The following is a 23,869-nucleotide window of genomic DNA, read 5'->3' on the forward strand; positions in this document are numbered from 1 at the left end:
ATATATATATATATATATATATATATATATATATATATATATATATATATATATATATATATATATATATATATAAATTGCGGAGTGGGGTAAAAATCCCCCCCCCCAACCGAAAATATATGACATGCCATTTGTGGGCCGGTTTATTTGGTAATGCCCGGGCCGATTTTGATACCCAGTCCGCCCCTGCAAAAGGTATATATAGCACACGGACGTCAGTAATGGGCGTGATATTTTTAAAGATCATCTTCGTGCTAAGTAAGACATCTCTGTCGCGGAGCATTTTTAAATATTTATATATAGATATTTATAAAGTAGTGAGGGGCGAGTCGATTGTTGCTGAAATTATCCTATTGGATAAACTGGCTTCTAGAAAAGAATTCATTTTAAATTATATACAGTTTTCATGTTGTGTGGAAATCCTTTCATCATGCCGATTCTTGAGGTCCCCGGATACAGTATGAGAAACATTGAGTTAAGTGCTATGTGAACTAATAGAGCGTGACTAGTCACCTTTTTTTTTTTGTTTTAGAGTTTAATGAAGAACAACACAGCTAGTTTCTAAATACTAGCCACGCAAGTGAAACTCATAGGCCTATACTAAAATCTTAAGCTATAGCACATGATAATAAAAAAACACGACCCAAAATACACGTGTCAACATAGCGACTTGAATTGAAACATTTGATCGTATAGGATCATCATTCACATGCGCATAAACACAAATACACACACACACACGCCGATACGAACACATGAAATTTATTTCCTATGAACATATTCGTGTTTTGGTTTTGTGGTGAAATAAGAGAAGCAGTACAGAAATTAATAATTGAAGAGACCAAGCACTACACGTACCCTAGACTGTTTAACCGTTGGGATACCACACATGATCTGTCGACCATCTTTCTCCATTCCTCTCTATCTTACAGGCCCGACTATTCATTTACGTTGTCCTCCCAGAGTCCCATCGCTTTCTCCGTCTGCCTATTCTTCTTTATTCTGGTGCTGTTTAATGAAGGAAGATCTTTGCAAGAAATGAGGCCTTGTGATTTGGCCATAAAGTTTTAGTTTGAGGTTTTTGACAGTTATTAGCAGGTCGTTTTGGGGTCCAATCTCGTTGTGATCTTAATGGACCTCATTCACCAATCGTAAACAAACAACATTTAGCCACGTGGTGCTTTATCTCTTCTATATAATTTACGATCTCATGTTTAATTCATGATGGTTGTCACGTGACAGTTTTTTTCATTGTTTTATCAATAAGATCACGTGACTAAATGTTATCTGTTCCTTTGTGATGCTGACTTTGTATGGGATGTCTAGGACCCTCATATATTAAATATATATCATCTAAATTTCATTGCTAGAATCTTTCTCTCTAGTTCCACAGTCATCGTCCAAGATTCACACACATACGAATGTGGCAGTGACCAGGGAGCGCATCGGTCTGAATTTAGTGTCGAGGGTTATACCTTTGTCTTTTCAGTTGTTTCAATTTTGTGCAGGTGCAGCTGTCATTTTTCTCCACAATCTTATCTCCACATTATTATATTCACATTCTCATATTAACATTCTTATCTCTACATTTTCATCTCTACATTCTCATCTTCACATTCTTCTTTCTATATTCGGTGTTTTAGTTTGTAATACATCAAATACAATGTGATTGAAAAGTTATTGACTTTTAATTTAATGTATTAACTGAACAAAATAAATAAGTATTTTAAAACATCATAAATAATGCAATGCAACGCGCATTCCGTTCAAACTCTTTCTGCATCCCTTGGGATTCGCGTAGGCTACGACACTTTGGAAAAACTGTGTTAGAAGAGACAATTAGCTGGCCGAGTCTAGATGAAACATTGTGGACTAAGGGAGCAATGGGTATGGCCATTTCAAAAAGTGTAACAATTACAAAGTTATTTTAAACAAGGTTACAAAGACAGTTGGTATGGAAACACAAACTCAAAATCAGCACCCGAAGTGGTCTACCCAGGCAGGTAAAAAGGCAGATTTCAATATTTTCAGAAAGAATATCAGAATAAAATTCTATCAAAAGCTAATGACAGAGAAGATTGGACAAAGAAAGTTGACAGATCCTGTGTGGTGCCCCAACGGTCCAGCAGACCAAGGAATAGGTGAAAGTAAAGGTGAAGCTAAATGTGAACGTGGACGGACAGACAAACCACATAAAACTAATAGCGTCGTTTCCCTTTTCGGGGGCCGCTAAAAAAAAAAGGGAGAAGACGTTGACCTTAATACCCTGTAGACTAGACATGTGTTATTGTCACGTGATTTAACCTGTGCTAAACGAGGGAAATAAGGAAGATGATGACATTGACCTAATTCATGTTGGAGTGGGAATGTATCACATAACAAGAAAAAGAAAAAAAAATAAAGCTTATATTTAGAATAATTGTATCAATTGTTTTGTATTAGTTATGTAATCCAACTTGTAAATAGATCTAGATTTTTCTAGACTTAATATTAATAGGAAAAACAGTGACTTGGCAGAATTTAAGTCATGCATGACTAAATGCATGACGCGTAGGACGTAATCATCTTTTTTGAAGTAACGTCTGTATTATATAAGATAAGAAGATAATAATAACTGTGTGCGATTGGAGACATATGTGAGAAATTGTGTACAAAACATTTTACCAGGCAGACAGAGTGAGTTGATATAAGCTTTAAAAAAAAAGTTGACCTCCCATCTTTTAACAAAGACATCGAAGTGGCTATACATTTTTTTAATCAACATTTGGTGCACTTGGTGATGGTCTTGGTACCCTCACTGACAGCGTGCTCGGCCAACTCACCAGGAAGAAGGAGACGGGCGGCAGTCTGAATCTCAGAGAAGTGATGGTGATGTGTTTGTTGTAGTGAGCTAAACTGTTAGCTTCAGTGATGGTGATGCGTGTGTTGTAGTGAGCTAAACTGTTAGCTTCAGTGGTGGTGATGTGTTTGTTGTAGTGAGCTAAACTGTTAGCTTCAGTGGTGGTGATGTGTTTGTTGTAGTGAGCTCAACTGTTAGCTTCAGTGGTGGTGATGTGTTTGTTGTAGTGAGCTAAACTGTTAGCTTCAGTGGTGGTGATGTGTTTGTTGTAGTGAGCTCAACTGTTAGCTTCAGTGGTGGTGATGTGTTTGTTGTAGTGAGCTCAACTGTTAGCTTCAGTGGTGGTGATGTGTTTGTTGTAGTGAGCTCACCTGTTAGCTTCAGTGGTGGTGATGTGTTTGTTGTAGTGAGCTCAACTGTTAGCTTCAGTGGTGGTGATGTGTTTGTTGTAGTGAGCTCAACTGTTAGCTTCAGGGGTGGTGATGTGTTTGTTGTACTGAGCTCAACTGTTAGCTTCAGTGGTGGTGATGTGTTTGTTGTAGTGAGCTCAACTGTTAGCTTCAGTGGTGGTGATGTGTTTGTTGTACTGAGCTCAACTGTTAGCTTCAGTGGTGGTGATGTGTTTGTTGTAGTGAGCTCAACTGTTAGCTTCAGTGGTGGTGATGTGTTTGTTGTACTGAGCTCAACTGTTAGCTTCAGTGGTGGTGATGTGTTTGTTGTACTGAGCTCAACTGTTAGCTTCAGTGGTGGTGATGTGTTTGTTGTAGTGAGCTCAACTGTTAGCTTCAGTGGTGGTGATGTGTTTGTTGTAGTGAGCTCAACTGTTAGCTTCAGTGGTGGTGATGTGTTTGTTGTACTGAGCTCAACTGTTAGCTTCAGTGGTGGTGATGTGTTTGTTGTAGTGAGCTAAACTGGTAGCTTCAGTGGTGGTGATGTGTTTGTTGTACTGAGCTCAACTGTTAGCTTCAGTGGTGGTGATGTGTATGTTGTAGTGAGCTCAACTGTTAGCTTCAGTGGTGGTGATGTGTTTGTTGTAGTGAGCTCAACTGTTAGCTTCAGTGGTGGTTATGTGTTTGTTGTAGTGAGCTAAACTGTTAGCTTCAGTGGTGGTGATGTGTTTGTTGTAGTGAGCTCAACTAATAGCTTCAGTGGTGGTGATGTGTTTGTTGTAGTGAGCTCAACTGTTAGCTTCAGTGGTGGTGATGTGTTTGTTGTAGTGAGCTCAACTGTTAGCTTCAGTGGTGGTGATGTGTTTGTTGTAGTGAGCTCAACTGTTAGCTTCAGTGGTGGTGATGTGTTTGTTGTAGTGAGCTAAACTGGTAGCTTCAGTGGTGGTGATGTGTTTGTTGTAGTGAGCTCAACTGTTAGCTTCAGTGGTGGTGATGTGTTTGTTGTACTGAGCTCAACTGTTAGCTTCAGTGGTGGTGATGTGTTTGTTGTAGTGAGCTCAACTGTTAGCTTCAGTGGTGGTGATGTGTTTGTTGTAGTGAGCTCAACTGTTAGCTTCAGTGGTGGTGATGTGTTTGTTGTAGTGAGCTAAACTGGTAGCTTCAGTGGTGGTGATGTGTTTGTTGTAGTGAGCTAAACTGTTAGCTTCAGTGGTGGTGATGTGTTTGTTGTAGTGAGCTCAACTGTTAGCTTCAGTGGTGGTGATGTGTTTGTTGTAGTGAGCTAAATTGTTAGCTTCAGTGGTGGTGATGTGTTTGTTGTAGTGAGCTCAACTGTTAGCTTCAGTGGTGGTGCGCCCAAAGAGTTCATTGGGTTCATGATAGAGATATGGCTTTTGAGGAGATACCTAGTGTCACAGTGCTCTTGTTTCAAAACTTTGGAAATGTAGATGCTATAGCTTACATAAGCTTTCCTTTTCTTTTACCACCGGTGCGTAAAACTCTAACCTTGCCGACTTTAATTCTTGGCTCCACTTGACGATACTTTAAGTGACCTAGTTTTCAATCTGTGCGTGACAAAATTGAGAGTGACGGACGAAGAGGTCCCTTGCGTGGAAATCGGGCGAGCATGCCACAGAAAACGAACGCGTCGAACCAAGAGGAGTGCTGCTTTTTTACACTATTAATATATATAGATCAAAGCTCCTCGAAAGAACATACACTTTATAAACCAGGTTGACACAAAATGAGTTAGTGTTGCTCCCATATGGTCTGCCTAGTACGAACTACAAACCGTCATGGGCATATAATTGGGATGTTTCGTAGCACGCTTTACATTTATTATCGTTTATATGATTGATCCCTGAAAATTTCTTCTCATAATTAGCATAGAGGGTTTTATTTTTTTTTTTAAATAAGACTTTAAAAAAAATTCCTATTTCAGACCTTGCTTAAGAAAATTGATGTCAGCTGGGTGGACTCACCAGGATTCGAACCCCGGATCCGGTTCGGAAGCCAAGCGCTTTACCACTCAGTCACCACGCCTCCAAAATAAGACTTAAATCAAAATTATTTTTTAGATACTAAGTAGATTTCAAATTAGATATATTGATATTGGGGCGATGTGGCTGATTATTTAAAGAAAAATTACGATGGTTTTTCAAATTCGGGCTATTGACATATTTAAATTCTGCGTAAAAAGTTGTGATAGTAAACATTTTTAGTTGATTCGCTACTCGACCGGCGGCGTACTATACGCCGCTATTTTGCAGGGTCGGCTTTAGGTGACCGCAGTGGGCTCCGCACTTTTGCGACAGCAGGGCGCCCCGCAATTTCATAGGACCCGCGCCAATTCTAGGTTTACGTTGTGACGTTGGGAGTTTTGATACTACTCTGAACCTTGATTCTTCATCGTCGGTGAACATTCGACCTGGCTAGAAGATACTAATGTTACCTTGAACAGTTTACAGAATCTTTGTCTTGAAATGGAATATTGATGAGGTCAATACTATTTCTACACAATACTATTGAAGTATTTAAATTGAACTATGCAAACGCGACATGAAGCTCTTAAAAATTGACACTAGCAGCTGGGAAAAAGTAGCAATGGATAAATCTACATGGAGAGAGAGCATAAAGGAAGGGTCTCGGATTGCAGATGCCATACACTACAGAAGCAGAAAGAAGGGTGATAATGCAACGGCGCCTGGTGATCACATATGCCCAACCTGCGATTGCAGCTGTGTATCAAGGATTGGCCTCTTAAGTCACACAAGAAGTTGAAAAGGGAAAAGATCGTCTCTCGAGACGTAAAATGCCACAGATTTAATTTGAACTATATCTATATATATATATATATTTATTTATATTCATTTATTATTATCATTAATCACATGTCATTTTCATTGTATAACTATTGTTATTAACCTGGTGGTGAGACAGATGGGGGTAGTGCTGTGTGTGTTTTGAACTACGCAAATCGCCCCAGGCCAGCGCTAGACGAGCGGTCAACCGTGAAGAAAAACAGTACACGCCAGTTCGGCAAAGACCCATGTTGTAAATATTACGCACACAAGTCACGGCGATTGTGATCAACCAGAGGTCAGGCGATGTTCCATCCAATTCTAGAAGGCCTATGGACCCTATATAAGTGCGAGTGTGTTAAGAGTCACGTTACCTCGCAATGTGACCAGTACGAGGCGAAGTCAGAAACAATCACCACACTGGAAATTCAACAACTCACTGTTAACAGACACAAATTACCTTAAAAACATAACAACTTTAATACAAAACACTTTCGACACAACGGACCCAAACACTAACACAGAAGACCTTTGGGAACTACTTAAATGAAGCATAAAACAACAAACAATAATAATAGCCACTTAAAACAACAAGCAGCGCACACAACAAGAAAAACATTTGAAAAGAAAAACTCCAAACACTACAAGAAGACTCAATCGACATCGAGACAACATAAGAACTACAAACACTATTAGACTGTAAATACACAGGGGCACAAAAAAGATGCAGACAAAGAATCATAACAGAAGGGCCAAACAAAGCCTTCCTAACCATAGAACAGAATATACAAAGAAAACGCAACATAGATAAAATAACAGAAACACTAGGCAACACACAAGAAGACAATAAAAATATAGCTGAGGCATTCAAACAACACTTCCAAAGCATTTACACGAAAGAAAAAACAGACGCAGAGGCACAAAATGAAACACTAAAATTTTGCAAACAACTAAAAGAAGAAGACAAAACCGCAACATAATTACTACAAACACTATTAGACTGTAAATACACAGGGGCACAAAAAAGATGCAGACAAAGAATCATAACAGAAGGGCCAAACAAAGCCTTCCTAACCATAGAACAGAATATACAAAGAAAACGCAACATAGATAAAATAACAGAAACACTAGGCAACACACAAGAAGACAATAAAAATATAGCTGAGGCATTCAAACAACACTTCCAAAGCATTTACACGAAAGAAAAAACAGACGCAGAGGCACAAAATGAAACACTAAAATTTTGCAAACAACTAAAAGAAGAAGACAAAACCGCAACAGACACACTACTAACTCTACACGACATAGAGAAAGGAGTCAACAGCCTTTAGAACGATAAAACATCCGGACCAGACGGCCTAACAGCGGAATTCTACAAAGCCTTTCTGCCCCTTATAGGCCCTATCCTTTTAACAATTTTTAATAATGCACAAGAAAATGGCAAACTTCCGCATCTCTTCAGTGAGGCTTACATCACTGTGCTAGAGAAAGACAAAAACAACCCATTACTAAACAACTACAGACCCATCTCGCTTCTCAACACAGACTACAAAATCCTAGCCAAAACACTAGCGAACAAACTACACCCAAACCAACACTGCAGCACACCAGGAAGAAACATAGATACAATGAACCACCGCATACGCGACATCATAACATACGCAGACATAAAAAAAACACACAACTAGCGCTTCTGACCAACGATCAGGAGAAGGCATTCGATAGAGTAGACCACAACTTCCTATTCAAAATTCTTGAAAGGAACAACATAGGAGACAAAATAATAAAGTGGATTAAGCTAATGTACGCTGACCCACAGAGCAGTGTACTAGTGAACCACACCTTGTCTAACCCATTTCCCGTGGAGCGATCAGTTAGACAGGGCTGCCTTCTCTCCCCCACACTATACACATTATGTATAGAACCTCTCCTACAAAAGATTAGGGAGGACACAACAATAAAAGGCCTAGCAGTCCCGGGCGACCAAACCACCATCAAAATACAAGCATACGCAGACGACACCACTTTCCTCATAACACACACAAACGACATAGCGAACATAATACAACATTTTAAAAAATAAGGCCAAGCCAGTGGTTCCAAAATAAATTTAGGGAAATCCGCCATAATGGGAGTAGGCAAATGGAAACACAGAAAAGATTTCCCCGAAGGCCTACAAAGCGGAAAGACCCTAAAGATATGCGGGATCACGAGGACGCCAAACCCCTACATACCACACAGTGAAACATGGGATACACTCATCCAAAGAGCACAGAAGACACTAGATAAATACAAACACATAGGTATGACAATCTTTGGTAGAGCCCACATATACAACACACTAATACTCCCCAAAGTCATCTATCAAGCAACCACAACAGAACCCCCACCACAGTTCATACAAACACTTAACAAAATCACTCGCAGCTTTATTTTTAAGAACACAATAGCAAACGTAAAACACACAGCACTAATACAACACAAACATAACGGCGGCATAGGACTGCAAGACCTTGCAACTAAGATTCGGGCTCTGAGGCTCAAGTACGTGGGGCAACTGGCCAAGGCACCGGAAAAGAACGGTTTTGCCATCTACCTAATCGGTCTACGTCTCCAGAAGCTGATACCAATACAGAACACTCACACACACTACTCAAACACATACACAACACCTTTTCACGAAGCAGTCATTAGGAGCATTAAAGACAACACCCAACACATACACAAAACAACAAAAGAAATATACACTCATACGGCAGCAAGCAACACCCCTCCAAAAACGCATTAAATGGCATAATGGAGACGTAGACTACCAGACGGCCTTCAGAAACCTGCACAACAAACACATCTCTGCGAGGTCACGGGAGGTCGCCTACCGTTTGATCCTCAACATGACCCCGACCTCGGAGAGAAAAGGCACAAAGCAACCGTGCAAAATGTGCAGGACCGGAAAACTGGAAGATGAGGGGCACCTTTTCTTAAGATGCCCCGTCGTCCAAGCAGCAAAAAACACCCTGTGAAGGCTACTGTCCGGGAGCACTGGGGTGCCGGTGGACGTGGACAGGGCCATCACGACAAACCAGATTCCGGCAGCCAGGAGGAGGGAGGCGGACATCCTCGGCAACATAATTGCCGCAACATACAGACAACTGGTCTGGATGACAAGGGCAAATGTCTGGAAGAAAGGCAAAGAAAAGACGGCGGAGAGACTAGAGGAGGAACTGAGAAATATGGTCGACCACCATATCCAGAAAATTAAAATATAAGCCAAAAAAAAAAAAAAGCATGGCGACCCGTTTCTGAAAAGAATCGAAACTCCTGGGGTGGCACAGGACGAAAGAATTAGGAAAAAAAAAAGTTTTAAATAGAGCCTAAACTAAGCTCTGTTTATTAAGGGAGGGAAACCGCTTGCTAGGCGGACAAAGAAAACGCTCCAGGGACACCCTTAAAGCTTCTCGAAAGGCGTTCAACATAGACCTAGCCACCTGGGAGACAAGAGGCACATGACAGAGCATCATGGCGTCGCGCTGTGAAAACTGGCGCAGAGGCTGCTGAGGAAAAGAGAACAGCGCTGGCAGAAGAAAAGCGCCAGAGACGAAAAGCAAGGCCAATGACACTAGCTCCAGTTGGAATAATCTGCCCGGTGTGCAGCCAAACATTCCGGGCTCACATAGGTCTCACCAGCCACATGAGGAGGCACCAAACCCCAGTGCAAAGCCCTCAGCCCTCTAGATGACAAAAGTGGTCATTATCGAACCACGATGGACGAACTATATAAACTAAGCAATGTAGTTATAGGGCCTTCTTAGGTTTTCTTTTTATCCTTGTCATGATTGTCTTGTTAAAATTTCTATTTAATGAGACCATAATCCTAATTATACCTAGACACGATATTAGTATTTAATACGTAAAAATAGAACAAACATCGAAAGGAGCGGGCATCCACAAGAACAAAATTAATTATAAAAAATTACACCTCCCAAATGATTTTTTAAAATGATTGACCCCTTTTCAAATAGTATATTACTCTCTTATAAAAAGAATTGCTTTTTTTTTACATTTGTATGATCACTGACATAGACTTGCAGTGGAACAACATGATTGTAATAACCTTATTTAGAACACTAAGTCTTTTTACATACGAATGACAAAACAGTTCATAACGATACAGTACACACACACACACACACAAGCTGACCTATTCTATGACTGTGCAGCTGGAAGAGTCAACCTTGCCTGGTATTGGTAATGTAGCATTATATAATCAGTAAAAAAGTTATTTATTATTATTATTATTATTATTTATTTTTTGTTTTTGAAGACTTTTATTATGTTCTAGGAAAGTTGCAAACAACTGATTGATGGCTTAATTTCCCTTAATTTTTTTTTCACACCAAAAAGTGTATTTTTTTCTGTTGATGATAAGTGATACTTTAAATAGTAATATCTTCTTTGTTTTTGAAGACTTTTATTATGTTCTAGGAAAGTTGCAAACAACTGATTGATGGCTTTAAGCCCTACTGAACTACACAACTGCATAGCAGACATAAATGTTTTTATTGCAACTGACAGTCATATGGTTAGATTTGTAAATGTTTTATAATGTGGTTGGTTAATAGTCTTCAAAACAGAGATTTGCTACTTTGTATTTTAAGAGTCCTAATTTAGTATTTGAATGTACTAATTTGGAATAATTAATGTGATACAAAATAAACACCCATACTCATTCTTTTCACTGCAAACAATTTTTTTTTTTCACATTTTTTTTTTGTATAGGGCATCTTTCATGCTTATAACAAGCTCAGTGCATTAAGATCTAATCTCTTTTAGTGGAAACATGGTGGAAAAAGAGTTTCCTTTATGCCTTTAGATGTTTAACAAACACAACTGAGCTGCAGCAAGGTTTGAAGCTCAAGCCCTTTCTATAGATAGCAAAGTGGTTTTATCCTAATCAGTTACACATCCCACTTTTTTAAACATATTATTTTTATTTTATTAATTACCCCATACAAATAAATATGCTGATAGCTGATAATGAATGTCTTTGTCTCTTTCTCTACACTCATAGATTTAGCTTTTTAAATGTATGTGTGCAGACATGAAAGAATGCTGAGTGTAAAGTAGTAGTGAATGAAATGTTAATAATCAATAAAAAAAATATTAACAAATATAAAGTTGTAGTAATATAAAAATAATTTCAAGTTTACATCCATCACCTTTTTCTAGTATCCTCATGAAATAATATTTTGTTGATCAGCCACATAAATCAACCTTGCAATATAACAATTTATTCTTAGGTCCACTAAATCCAAACTTGTTACACCCCATTTTGAGGTCAGAACCTCATGTATTTTAAGACTGTTTTTATTTGGTAGATGTTATGGTGTGTGTGTTTATATTGGTGATAGTGGGAAGAGATTAGCGATTGGTTGTGAATGCTGCAACATAGGTGGTGTTGCCATCCATTGGTGTTAGTTAGGGGAGACGGCTCCAGAACATGAGACTGAAAGTTTGTGCTATTATAGTGAGCTAGTTTTTTTTAAAGATATTATTACTAAAGTCTACTAAATTTATTTCATTTGATCACAAGTTATTTTGTCTATATTAGAAATAAAGTTATATTTAGTTTTGTTCACAAAAGTTATTCAAGTTATTTGAAGTTTTATTAGTTAAGATATATTACTCCTACAATGGTTTAGTTGTCTACCAGCAGTATGGTGCTACTAGTCAACAACCAGTAATAACAGTAGGAACATCTTTAATTTAATATAACATTAGCATATGTAACCATGGCGCAGATGATGTAAAGGTCACTCATTTTTATGTCAGATAATTAAGGAGAGTGTTATGTGACAAGCGCAACTTCCTTTGCTTTCTTCATCTAAATTCTTAAGTCAAGTAGACATTAGAATTCGGTGAAATAAAGATCAATTCCAAAAATCCTGAAATTAAAAAATCCCACTCTTGATTCACAGTAAAGTTAACCTTTCAAACTTTGCAATATATGGGGCACGCAATGTAAAGGTCATCTGATTTTGTGGCCCATGGTTAACGAGGCTGTCATGTAACCAGCACAACAACCAAGTACCTTTACTTTTCCCAAACTAATGTCAGGTACCCATTAGAGCTGGGTAGACTAAGGGGCACCCAAAAAATCCTGAAATTCAAAATCTCAGAGCTCCCTGATTTGGAAACCACTGCGCAGTTCATCTTCTGTATTGGTCTAGTCATATGAACACTCCAACATAACAATGAGAAAGAAGAAGAATAAAAATCCCAGTCTTCACAGACATTTGAACCCAGGACCACAGGTTCAGAAGCTGAGCACTTAACCACTCAGACACTGCGCCCCCATCAGTAATATGTGTTTGCAGTTAATTTTTAAAAAAAAGGAATTCAACTACTTACTTCCTACAGCATCTACTTCATCAAAGACAAGCTTTTTTAGCTATAGCCATTTCGAAAAATTCTCTGATCATTCTGGCACCCTGAAGGTATTACATAAAGAAGTAAAAGGTAAAGGTACCCATTTCGGATCTTGCATATTTTGGACACAGATGATGTCTATGGCCATTGGTTAATGAGTCATGTTGCCAGCACAAAGACCAACTGTCTTTACTTCCCCAGCAAAAGTCAAGTAACCATTAGAGTTTGGTATATTCAGGGGCATCTTAAAAAATCCTGATCTTCAAATCCTAATTTTCACCAGGATTGGAACTCTAGACCTGTTGCTTGTTGCCATGTGCTTTACTACTCATACTACACCCCATACAAGAATGTGCTAGTCAAAATTTAATAAATACCAACATTTTTTACAAACAAAAATAAAATAGAATTGAATGCATATCATGAAAACTGATTAGACATGGCAGTTGATTTTTGTGCTGGCCACGATACCCTCATTTATCATGGACTACAGAAACTGATGACCTTAACATCATCTGCTCTATAGACACATGATCTGAAAAGGGAACTACTTTACTTTTTACTTTAATCTATGGGGTGTGCTGGTAAAGAGAGTGTAAAACAGACTAAGAACAGATCAACAATGTCAAATTAATAGAGGCTGTAAAAAAATATAGTCTTTTTTCAAGAATTATTTCATTAAATTTTGAAAATACAGACATAATTCTGACAGTAGTTAGCAGCCTTGTTTACAACATAAATACAGTGTGACATCACAAGCAATAAAGAGTCACATCTAGAATAATGTTATATATCTGTGTATTTTCCCAATACCTTCCTCTATGTTCATAGTGTAAAGTAGTCATTAAATGAATAAGACACTGGTCCCAAAAACCACTATAGGGCCCTATATAGAGAAAAAACTATTAGGAGAGCTACCAGATCTGAAAACCATTGCACAGTTCAACGTATGTATGGGGTTACTTGTCTGAAACCTCCAACATATAAATGAGAACAGAGAAGTCATTGAATGTACAATTATAACTTTTTTTTCACGGAAACTACCAGATGAAAAACTTAATAAAGAGTCTAGCTATGCTAAAGAAACTCAGGCTTTTCTTCCACCTGAAATACACAAAATCAACTTGAATATAAACTATAACAGATATTTTCACATTACTATCTGTAATAGACAAACATCATAATCATTGTAATAAGGACATCCCTCAGCATTTTGTTTCTCTCTGCCGCCTTTGTTCTAAACAGCTTACTTTATGAATATGGATGTGTGGCTAAATGGCATAAACCACTAGGCTACCTATTAAGGGGACCTGATTTAAAAACCCAACTCAATCTGGGTTGTGTTTGCTGAGCATCTAAAGGCAGCTCAAAAAGGTCCTCCTCACACAGATCCACAAAAAAGCAAAAAAGATTAGACCATAGCCCCCTGAGCATGCAATAAGCATGAACAATGTGCTACACAAAAGCAATTTTTTAAAAGTTATGACCTGCTTTCTTCATTAATGAAGTATGTATTAAGCAAAGGAAAGAAAAAAAAACTTTATTAGAATTAGTTCAAGATAAATATTTTCTGCACTATGTAACAACTTTTTTTTCTATTATTGTTGTAATGAAAAGATTTTTTTAAAACACAAATGTATAGAACATGGGAGGACACCTGGTGTATCCAAGCAATCATTATCTTCAAGAAAATGATGTGAAAAAAAATATCAAAAGATATAAATAGAACTCCATTTAAGTTTATATACAATTCATGATAGTTTAGAACATAATATTAAAAACAATTTATTCTTTGGCATCTAGCCAGTTTTTTGTTGCTGATCTGTTCTTCTCAATTTTTCTGCACTACTAAACAAAATGTTGGTTACCCAAGATGTTACATGCGCATAATAGTGTGAAAGTGAAATGGTAAAATGTGTGTTGAAATAGGAAAGATAAGAGATGGATCAAAAAATGGAGTAATGTAAACGAGATGTAACATATTATTATTTGTTGAACAAGATTAAAATTCTATTGATGGCTCTATTTGGTGTATACTTAAGAGTCTCAGATGCTTGTAACAATAGTTTTTGATGTGATGGGGGTCTGACTGGATAACTTGTAGAACTTAGCTTTAAAGAGTTGACAGGCTACACAAAGAGAAACAAGGACTGTCTGGATAACTTGTAGAAGAAATACACTCTATAGAATGAATCAACTAGTTTATAATCTCTAATCAGGATATGTGGAGTCCCTTGGTAGCTGTCACTATAGAACATGTATCAATAATTATGTGAATGGGTGAAATCCAGAATCTAAGCCACTATAAATGAATACTTGTCCAGTACAGTGTAGCACAGGTGTAATGATTATTGTTTTTTTTTTTACATGTTTGGAATGTTCCTTCAAATTTGTAGATTATTACATCCTAGCCCAAAACTCCAGAAGTCTGGTGGGGGATGTCATTGGGCAGGGTTCAACCCTGTGACCCATCAAACTACCTTCTAGAGTGCAAACCACATGCTGGCAGGATCTTTAAAACTTTTTTTACTTTATTTAATTACTATATTAGGGATACTTTATTAAATCAGGTTAACATAATTATCTACTTTGTCAACCTTTCTTGTAATTGTCTTAGTCTATTTAGCAAGCTTTAACCCTGTGTGTTTCATTAAAATGTTTCTTAGTGTCATTAAAGCTATTATTAACCTCATTTAGCCAACTTTAAAATCAGCATTATATAATCATGTTTGATGAACAGCTGTGCTTTTTGTTTATAATACTATTTTAGTTCCATGATAAGAAAGTGAAGAAAAGAAAGGCATTTAAAACTCACTAATTTCAAAGCATAAATTTTACAGTGTTTTTTTTTTATAAACATTAAAATTAATTCATTCTGGTATTTTTCTATCACATTCATAAAATTACATAGTTTTTTTAATACAATCAACCATCCACATGTACAAACTAGATATGGGAATTGAACCTAACTTTTATAAAGATAAGGATAAAGATAGGGAAGAAAGAGCTGCAGAAAGAGCTCATCAGAAAGAACTAAAAGAACTAGAGACTAAACAAAAAGAGTTAGAGGCAAAACAAAAAGAAAGTCAGGACAAAGTAGAGTTGGCTAAATTAGAAGCAGCAAAAATCAACCCCTACATTATGACCCAACAAACCAGTAACAAACCATTTATCTCCAAATTTCATAAATTTAACATTAAGGAGGAAACATTAGAAAATTACCTAGTTCAGTTTGAACATATCTCATCTACTTACAATCTAAACAATGACATTATGGCAAAACATCTGCTAGCAAATTTATCAGGAGAACCCCTAAACATAATAAGCACACTCACAACTGAACAACAGAAAGATTACATAGCTGTTAAAACTAGACTCTTGGAACATTTGGGGAAAAGCGAAGACTATTATAGAAAACTCTTTAAAAAGATTAAACTAAACAAGGATGGAGACTTCAACAGAATAATTTTTGACATGAAGGCAAATATGCTTAAATGGTTAGAGCTAGCTAAATGTGATATAAAAGATCCTAATCAAATTTTAGACATGATCCTAATTGACAATGTACTATCTAATGTCACAGATTTAGTGTTCACTTTTCTTAAAGAAAAGAAAGACAGAAACTGATCTCATTACTAATTTAAACCTTTTTAAAGATAGCCATCCTGGGCACACTATGGACAAAAGAGAGCTACATCAATTGGCCGCCATAGTTAATACAGCTAACAATAGCAATAGTAATGATAGATTTAAATTTTCTAATTCAAAAACTTGCTTTAATTGTGGGAAGAAGGGCCATGTTAAAAGCCAATGCAGACAAACTAGCACTAGCAACTTCAGATATAGAAGTTACACCAATTACCACAACCCTAGCAACTACAATCAAAATAATTACAACAATCATAGTAACTATAGCAACCAATATAGAAACTACAGATCCAACCAGAGTGCAAGCCCCAGAGAAAGAAGGAGCCTTAGGAATAACAACTCCTATTACAATAACTATAATACTAATAGACAATCAAGGATGGACACATACAACCATCAGTCCAACTACAACAACTATCAAAACAGGAATAGAAATAGAGGCAATACCAATAACAATACACAAAGAGAAGAGAATGTAGCCTACTTACAAACAGACATGTCTAAGGTAAATGTTTTTCCCTCATATGTAAACTCAGTAGAAATTAAAGCAATGAGAGATACTGGTGCAACAACATCAATAGTAAGATCCAATCTAGTCAAACCAGAACAATATTTAGAAGAAACTGTTAAGGTCATTTATGCCAACATACAAAAATTTGATATATGTAAAACCGCCAAGGTCTGGATTGAATCTCCCTGGATCACAGGCGAGATAAAAGTAGTAGTAATGGATACACCCGCCCAAGACCTCATAATAGGGAACTCACATGGTGTCAAAGACTTAACAATAACTCAGCTAGATTCATGGATAAAAAACAGACAAAGAAATTGGTATCTAGACCAACATCATATATCAGCTGTTCTAACTAGATCACACAAAAATATAGTGCCAGAAATTGAATTACCAAATACTTTGTTCAATGAAATAGGAACGACCAGACAAGAATTAATCAAAATGCAAAACAGTGACCCTATAATACAAGATTTGTTAAATAAAGACTATAACAAAATAAATTTAAACAACCATCATCTTTTAGCCAACAACCTAGCCATTAGATGTAACAGAAACAAAGATAGCACAAGAATTCAAATTATAATTCCAGAAAGTCTACAACCTAAAATATTGAAAATGGCCCATGATGACCCAACAGCAGGCCACTTTGGAAAAAAGAAAACATATGCTAAAATCTCACAAAAATTCTTTTGGCCTAAGATGAAGACTCAAATTAAAGACTATATAGATTCCTGTGCAGAATGTACTAAACAAAAACTCATACTCAAGGCACCTATACAAAAATCAGATAAAGCCCATTGTTTCTGGGACAAGATAGCCATTGATATTATGGGCCCATTAAATACAAGTACCAAGGGAAATAAATATATATTAGGGATCATAGACATAGCAACCAGGTGGGCAGAAGCTTTTCCTCTTAGGGATATCAGGGCCGAAGATATATGCACCTCACTAAGAACAATATTCCTAAAGTTCGGATTCCCAAACAAAATCTTATCAGATAATGCATCTAACTTTAGATCAAACTTAAATAAAGCTTTCGCAGCTATGACTAACATAAAACTAGTGCATAGTACAGTTTATTCACCACAGTCAAACGGTGTGATTGAGAGATGGAACAAGACAATCAAAGAGATAATCTATAAATTAGAAACAGAAGCAATGAATACTTGGAATCAGACTTTAAATTATGCTATCTTTGCTTACAACACTACTACTCATGAAACAACAAAATTCAGTCCATATGAATTAGTTTTTGATAGAAAACCTAAAGGACCACTAGAACTATGGGCTGATAATATGTTAGAGCTAGAGAACTATGAAGAATACCATCCATGGATAACACAAATAAAACAAAATTTAAGACAGGGAATAAAATTAGCTGATATAAACATGGATAAAAACTTAAAGAGACATAGAGATATAAAAAATAAGAACAGAAAATTAAGGACATTGAACATAGGAGACCAAGTGTTTGTAAAAATAGAAAATAAGTATAGTAAAAACAAAAATGAAGGCCCATATGACATAGTAGGAAAAATAAATAACAAAGTGTACAAAGTAGACAGAAATGGCAAGGAATGTAAGCTGAGCATAGATAAATTAGTAAAATTTCCCAAAAGAAAAGTTGAAGAGATAGAAGTTATTGATAGGGATACAGATTCAATAGTAACTATGCAAGAATATGCTGCAAATACTATATCCATTCATACTACCACCCAAGACTCCAGTAATGATAGAACTAATATAGATAACTTGATAGAAAAATACAATGATGTCATTACATTGAAACTAGGCTGCACTGATCTAATTCAGCATTCAATACATTTAAATAAGACACTACCATCTAAAACAAAGGCATATAACATCCCAAAGGCCTATGAGGAATTAGTAAAAGTAGAACTAAAGAAATTACTAAGTGAAAACAAGATAGAAAAATCAGATGTTTGTTCTTACGCATCACCTATGGTGATTGTCAAAAAAAAAGATAACAGTGTGAGAATCTGTTGTGACTATAGAGAGCTAAACAATTGTACTATCATAGATCCTGAACCTCTACCTGATACAGAAACTATAATTAATATGCTAAGCAGAGCCTCACTATTTACCACCATGGATCTAAATAGAGGATTCTGGCAAATAAAAATGGAAGAAAAGTCTAAACAATATACTGCTTTCAAATGTATACAACCCGGGTTTGAAGGGATATATGTATGGAATGTCATGCCATTTGGATTAGTTAATAGCACAGCCACATTTCAAAAATGTATGAGCAAACTATTAGCAGGCATTGACAATGTAATCTCATATGTTGATGACATTTGTGTTTTCACTAAATCAGAAAAGGAACATCTAGACACACTAGAACAAATATTTGCTAGTTTAAAACAACATAGAATGACAATTGCTCCCAATAAATTAAATCTTGTAAAGAATGAAATTCAATTTTTAGGCTACAACATCACTAACAGTAAAATAACTCCTACCAAAGCAAACATCTGTAAAATAAGAAATATTAAGGAACCTAAAACAAAAAAGGATGTCAGAGCACTATTAGGCTTGTGCAACTTTTATAGAAAATTCATACCCAACTATGCCCAACTAATTCAGCCCTTAGTAGAATTCACTAAGAAGAAACACTCAAATATAATAAACTTAGATGATAGCAGCAGAGAGGCACTAACTAGACTAAAGGATAAGTTTAATGAGAAATTAGAGTTAGGGAGTATTGATCCTATCTCACAACTCCTACTGTACACTGATGCATCCAATAATGGTATAGGAGCATGCCTACTGCAACAGAAAGAGTCAGATCTAAAACCCATAGTCCATATAAGTAGAACATTATCTAAAGCAGAAAGAAAATATTCAATTATAGAAAAAGAACTATTAGCTATAGTATGGAGCATAGTCAAACTAAAACACTATTTGCTAGGAAGATTCTTTACAATTAAATGTGACCATAAACCGCTGTTAGCACTTAAAAGAAAAGAACTAAAGAATAATAGGATAAATAGGTGGTCATTAATTTTGTCTGATTACAAGTTTGACCTACAAAGTATACCTGGTCATGAAAATATATTAGCTGATTTTTTATCAAGGCAGGTAGATCATGAAACAGATACAAATGAGGACAATGATATTGTACATATCAGTCAAAGTATTTTAACTGAGTAACCTCACAATATAATCATAAGAAACCTGACATTTTTCAATCAGGTCAACCTGACATTTTTTCTTGCTATGATGTAACTAGGTCATGACATATTTTTGTTACACTTATTTGTACCATTTTATTGGGTCATGATGACACTTTTTTTTTTTGGAAGTTAAACAATATATTTGTCAACTATATGCAACTATTCATAGTTGAAATGAATAACATGACATCTATAATTATGTATGATTAACCAATAAGTATGGAAGTGATTAACTAGATCAAGCTTGACATAATCAATTAAGCATGCAGCAACTGATGAGAGAGCTCAACAGAGATAAAAACATTATTGATGTTATCAAAGCCCTACATCAAAATGGGACAAAATAGGACATCCATAGAAGTGTAGCAAGGATGCATTCTCTTTCCAGCTCTTTTTTCTTGACCATATTATGAGGGAAATGCTAGAAGGATTTACTCCTAGCTTGACCATAAATGAGCAGCCTATTTCCAATCTCAGGTTTGCAGATAATATACACCTCATTGGAGAAAATGCAGACCAGGTACAAGATCTTACCACAAAACTAGATGCTGCAGCTACAACAGTTGGCAAGGAAATCAGTGCTGAAAAGAGCAAAATATTAGTTTGTGATGTAGATAGTAAGAGATGTTGCATACAATAGAATGGCCAAACATTAGAAGTTGACTCGTTTAAATACTTAGGGTCTGGAACAATAAAATCAGCTTCCTAGTAAAATTAAAACTGTATTCTTCACAAGTAATCTCTGTGCTTATATATGGTTGTGAAAGTTGGACACTGAATGCTGAGGCTTTAAGAAGAATTCAAGCCTTTGAGAGTAAATGCTACAGAAAATTACTGGGTATCAGATATGAGGAAAAAAAGACAAACGAGTTTGTACATTAGCAAGTCAACACTCTGGCTGGCAAGAAGGAAGAGCTCCGCAATACTGTGAAGAGACGAAAGCTGATCTGGTTTGGTCATACTGTAAGACATGACTCACTATCAAAAGTCATTCTTTAAGGTACATTGGAGAAAGGGTCATCCAATGAATAGCTAACTAGATAACATGGAATGGACCGGCCTTTCTCTTAAAATCCTGCTTAGAACAGCTGTTGATCAAGAAAAGTGGAGGAAATTGGTTAGTGAAACTGTCACAGCATCCCAATGGCAAAAGTCAAGGGACAGGGTGATGATGAGATAAATGATTTTCTTGCTAGATCAGTGATATTTAATTATATAAAATTATAGGCAATTTCTTTACAAGGTATGCAGTAAAGTTCCCCTTTCAGACCTTGTGGTCTATAGGGTAGATGATGTAAAGGTCATCTGTTTCTGTGGCCTACAGTTAACAAGGGTGTCATGTGGCCAGCACAATGACCAACCACCTTTACTTTTCCCTAACTTATGTCAGGTACCCATTAGAGCTGGGTGGACTCAGAGACGTCTGAAAATCCCGAAATTAAAAATCCCAGTCTTCACCAGGATTCAAACTCCGGTCCTGGGTTCAGAAGTCAAGCGCTTTACCGCTCAGTCACCACGCCTCCAAGATATGCAAACACTGGAAATATTTTATCACATTTGAAAGAATTCAGATTTTAATCTTTCAGACCATTCTTGGCCGAGTCAGCAATGAATGCTTTGGCATCCTCAATACCTCAATAATCACTAATAACAAAAATATTTAAGATTTTTTTTCAGACATAATCCTAATTAGTCATTTGAACTTGTTTGTAATTAAGAAGCTGGGCTAATGAGTCTGTTGAATAGATAAACTCCCTAGCTATTGCATTCTGGGTTGTCTTGATGGTCTTGGGCTCATACCCTCCCTGTTGCCATTTCCCATCATCCTGCCATAGGTTTAAAAGGGGTAGTAAGTAGATTATAATCCTCAGCTCTGAAAGAGCATCTCAAAATTTAAACAATCAATTTGATTCTCTTTGTCCTGCTAAGAAAGATATTATGCTCAACCACCAATTCTGACAATGTAACCTTTGCCCTTCTCACTTTCATCTCAAAAGAACTCTCTCCTGAATATAGTGGCTTAAAAAAATCTAGAATGTAAATCTAGTCCTAGACACTATGCTATTAGAGCATGGAATGGGTTGTCTGAGCTAGCCAGGAAAACCAGTGACTTGGGAGAATTTAAGTCAATGGTTAATATGCATGACTGAATGAATGGCTCGTAGGATGTAATCATCTTCTTTTCTGAAGTAACATCAGTATTATATAAGATATATAAATGCAGTTTCATTACCAGTTGTTCGGTTTCAGTCTATAGGCTTTTTAAATGTATTTTAAAAATCAAAAGCAACAGTACTGTCCTGAATGTGAAATACTAGCTCAGCCAATTTTGCCCCTATTTTATTTTAGATTCTGTAAAGAATAATAAAGCACATCAATAAATCTCTTTGTAAGATGACAGGAATAGCTGCTTTTAAGTACACCTAACTCTATATCTAATAGGTCTAGATTCCTAGAGCCACTACTAGAAACTATTATATTAGTAGCCTAGTGCTACTACACCTAGTCAGTAGTTTCTATAGTAATGGACATAATCATCTTTTTTTAAGTAACATCTGTATATATAAGATAAGATATAATATAATAAGATCTTAATTGATTTAGCTCTAGAATAATTTTATATCTAAGTCTAGTACACAACTAGTTGACCTAGTCAGATCTGGAATCTAGACTAGACTATAAGTATAAAGTATTAGTATAATAGTTCTAAAAATAGATCTAGATCTGGATTTATTTTATTTTTTAGATCCTAGTTCTAGATCTAGACTAGATCTAGTTCCAAATCAAGTTACATAAACTGAGTGAGGTTGAGATCGTAAAACGCATTATGATCTCAATGTCAATATAATCAATATAAATTTATAAAATATCTAGATTTAGATTTAGCTAGACTTAGTCTAGCAAGACTGTATAAAAGTCCAATGAAGTCCAATGGCTCAATGGTTATAGTTATTTAAAAAACAGACAAAGATTCTTCTGTTCCCCTGGCAATCTAATCATTGAATAGAATTTAATCGATCTATCTGATTACTGAATGATTGTGATACTCACTGATACTACTGTTACTTGATTATTATGAACGAATAATAACAAGACTCTGGATATAACAGGAACGTATAAGAAATGAAATCAGCTGTTTAATCTAACGCCATACTGTTTGACAACCACAGTTACAAGGGATGTTACTCCCAAATACAGATTGGTGCAACCTATATAAAACACATATCAACATCCTTCACTTTCAATAGCTAACAAAATACATATCAGAAATATTTGCAATTAAAATAACAAACATTAATAACTCATCTTATTTTATAAATATTATAACAACTAAACATAAAAATAAATTTCAATTGAGAGTGTGACACATATAGAATAAATATTTCAACAGGCATATTAATATTGTCATAAAAATTCTTAGTACATATCATATTCCCTATGCCACACAGGTCTATTTGTTTCTCGAGTGCTAATTCTTGCTGGCATATTTCTATCGCAATTATTGTCTGGTACATGAGAAACTACTCCAGACTGTGCTGCATGTTGAGAACAGTTATCAGCAAAATCTGGCCTTTCATTATCTTCATCATCATCATCCAAGACATTCCCATCATAGACATCAGTGTCTTTCAAAATAGTTTTCCTTTGCCTAATATGAAATCTGTTACGTATGTAGAATCCTCCATTATCCTCCTTGATCTTATAAGATCTTGGAGATGGTTGTTCCCTGATTATTTCAGGATACCACCCAGTTTGACCTGGGTTTTGGTAATAAATAGTTTGCCCTAGATGGAGTTTTGTTAAATCCCGAGCTTGCTTATCATATTGTCTTTTTACTTGTTGTTTATAATTCTCTTTCTTCTCAGCTACAACATGTTCACTTAAACACTTTGAAGTGTTGGGAATGTCCGAGGACTTCTTTTGAGACACATTTCAGCTGGGCTAAATCCAGTACATTGCCGAGGTATATTTCTGAGTTCCAGTAAAGCTTCATATGGATCATCACCATTATGTTTAGTTTTCTTATCTTATCTTATATAATACAGACGTTA

At 36.1% G+C, this 23,869-nt stretch overlaps 1 protein-coding gene across 1 annotated transcript; it reads left to right on the forward strand.

Annotated features, from left to right (window-relative positions):
* Window positions 1-16,131: 16,131 nt before the first annotated feature.
* Window positions 16,132-19,794, forward strand: LOC129923714 (uncharacterized). Its single transcript, XM_056016177.1, has one exon. The coding sequence runs from the start codon at window positions 16,132-16,134 to the stop codon at window positions 19,792-19,794; it is 3,663 nt and encodes a 1,220-aa protein (XP_055872152.1).
* Window positions 19,795-23,869: the final 4,075 nt, after the last annotated feature.

The sequence above is a fragment of the Biomphalaria glabrata genome, chromosome 17, assembly GCF_947242115.1.
Source record: "Biomphalaria glabrata chromosome 17, xgBioGlab47.1, whole genome shotgun sequence".
NCBI classification, from domain to species: Eukaryota; Metazoa; Mollusca; class Gastropoda; family Planorbidae; genus Biomphalaria; species Biomphalaria glabrata.

Excerpts from the sequence above, each read along its gene's own strand:
- LOC129923714 (XM_056016177.1), top strand. The coding sequence starts at position 16,132 with ATGGACAAAAGAGAGCTACATCAATTGGCCGCCATAGTTAATACAGCT.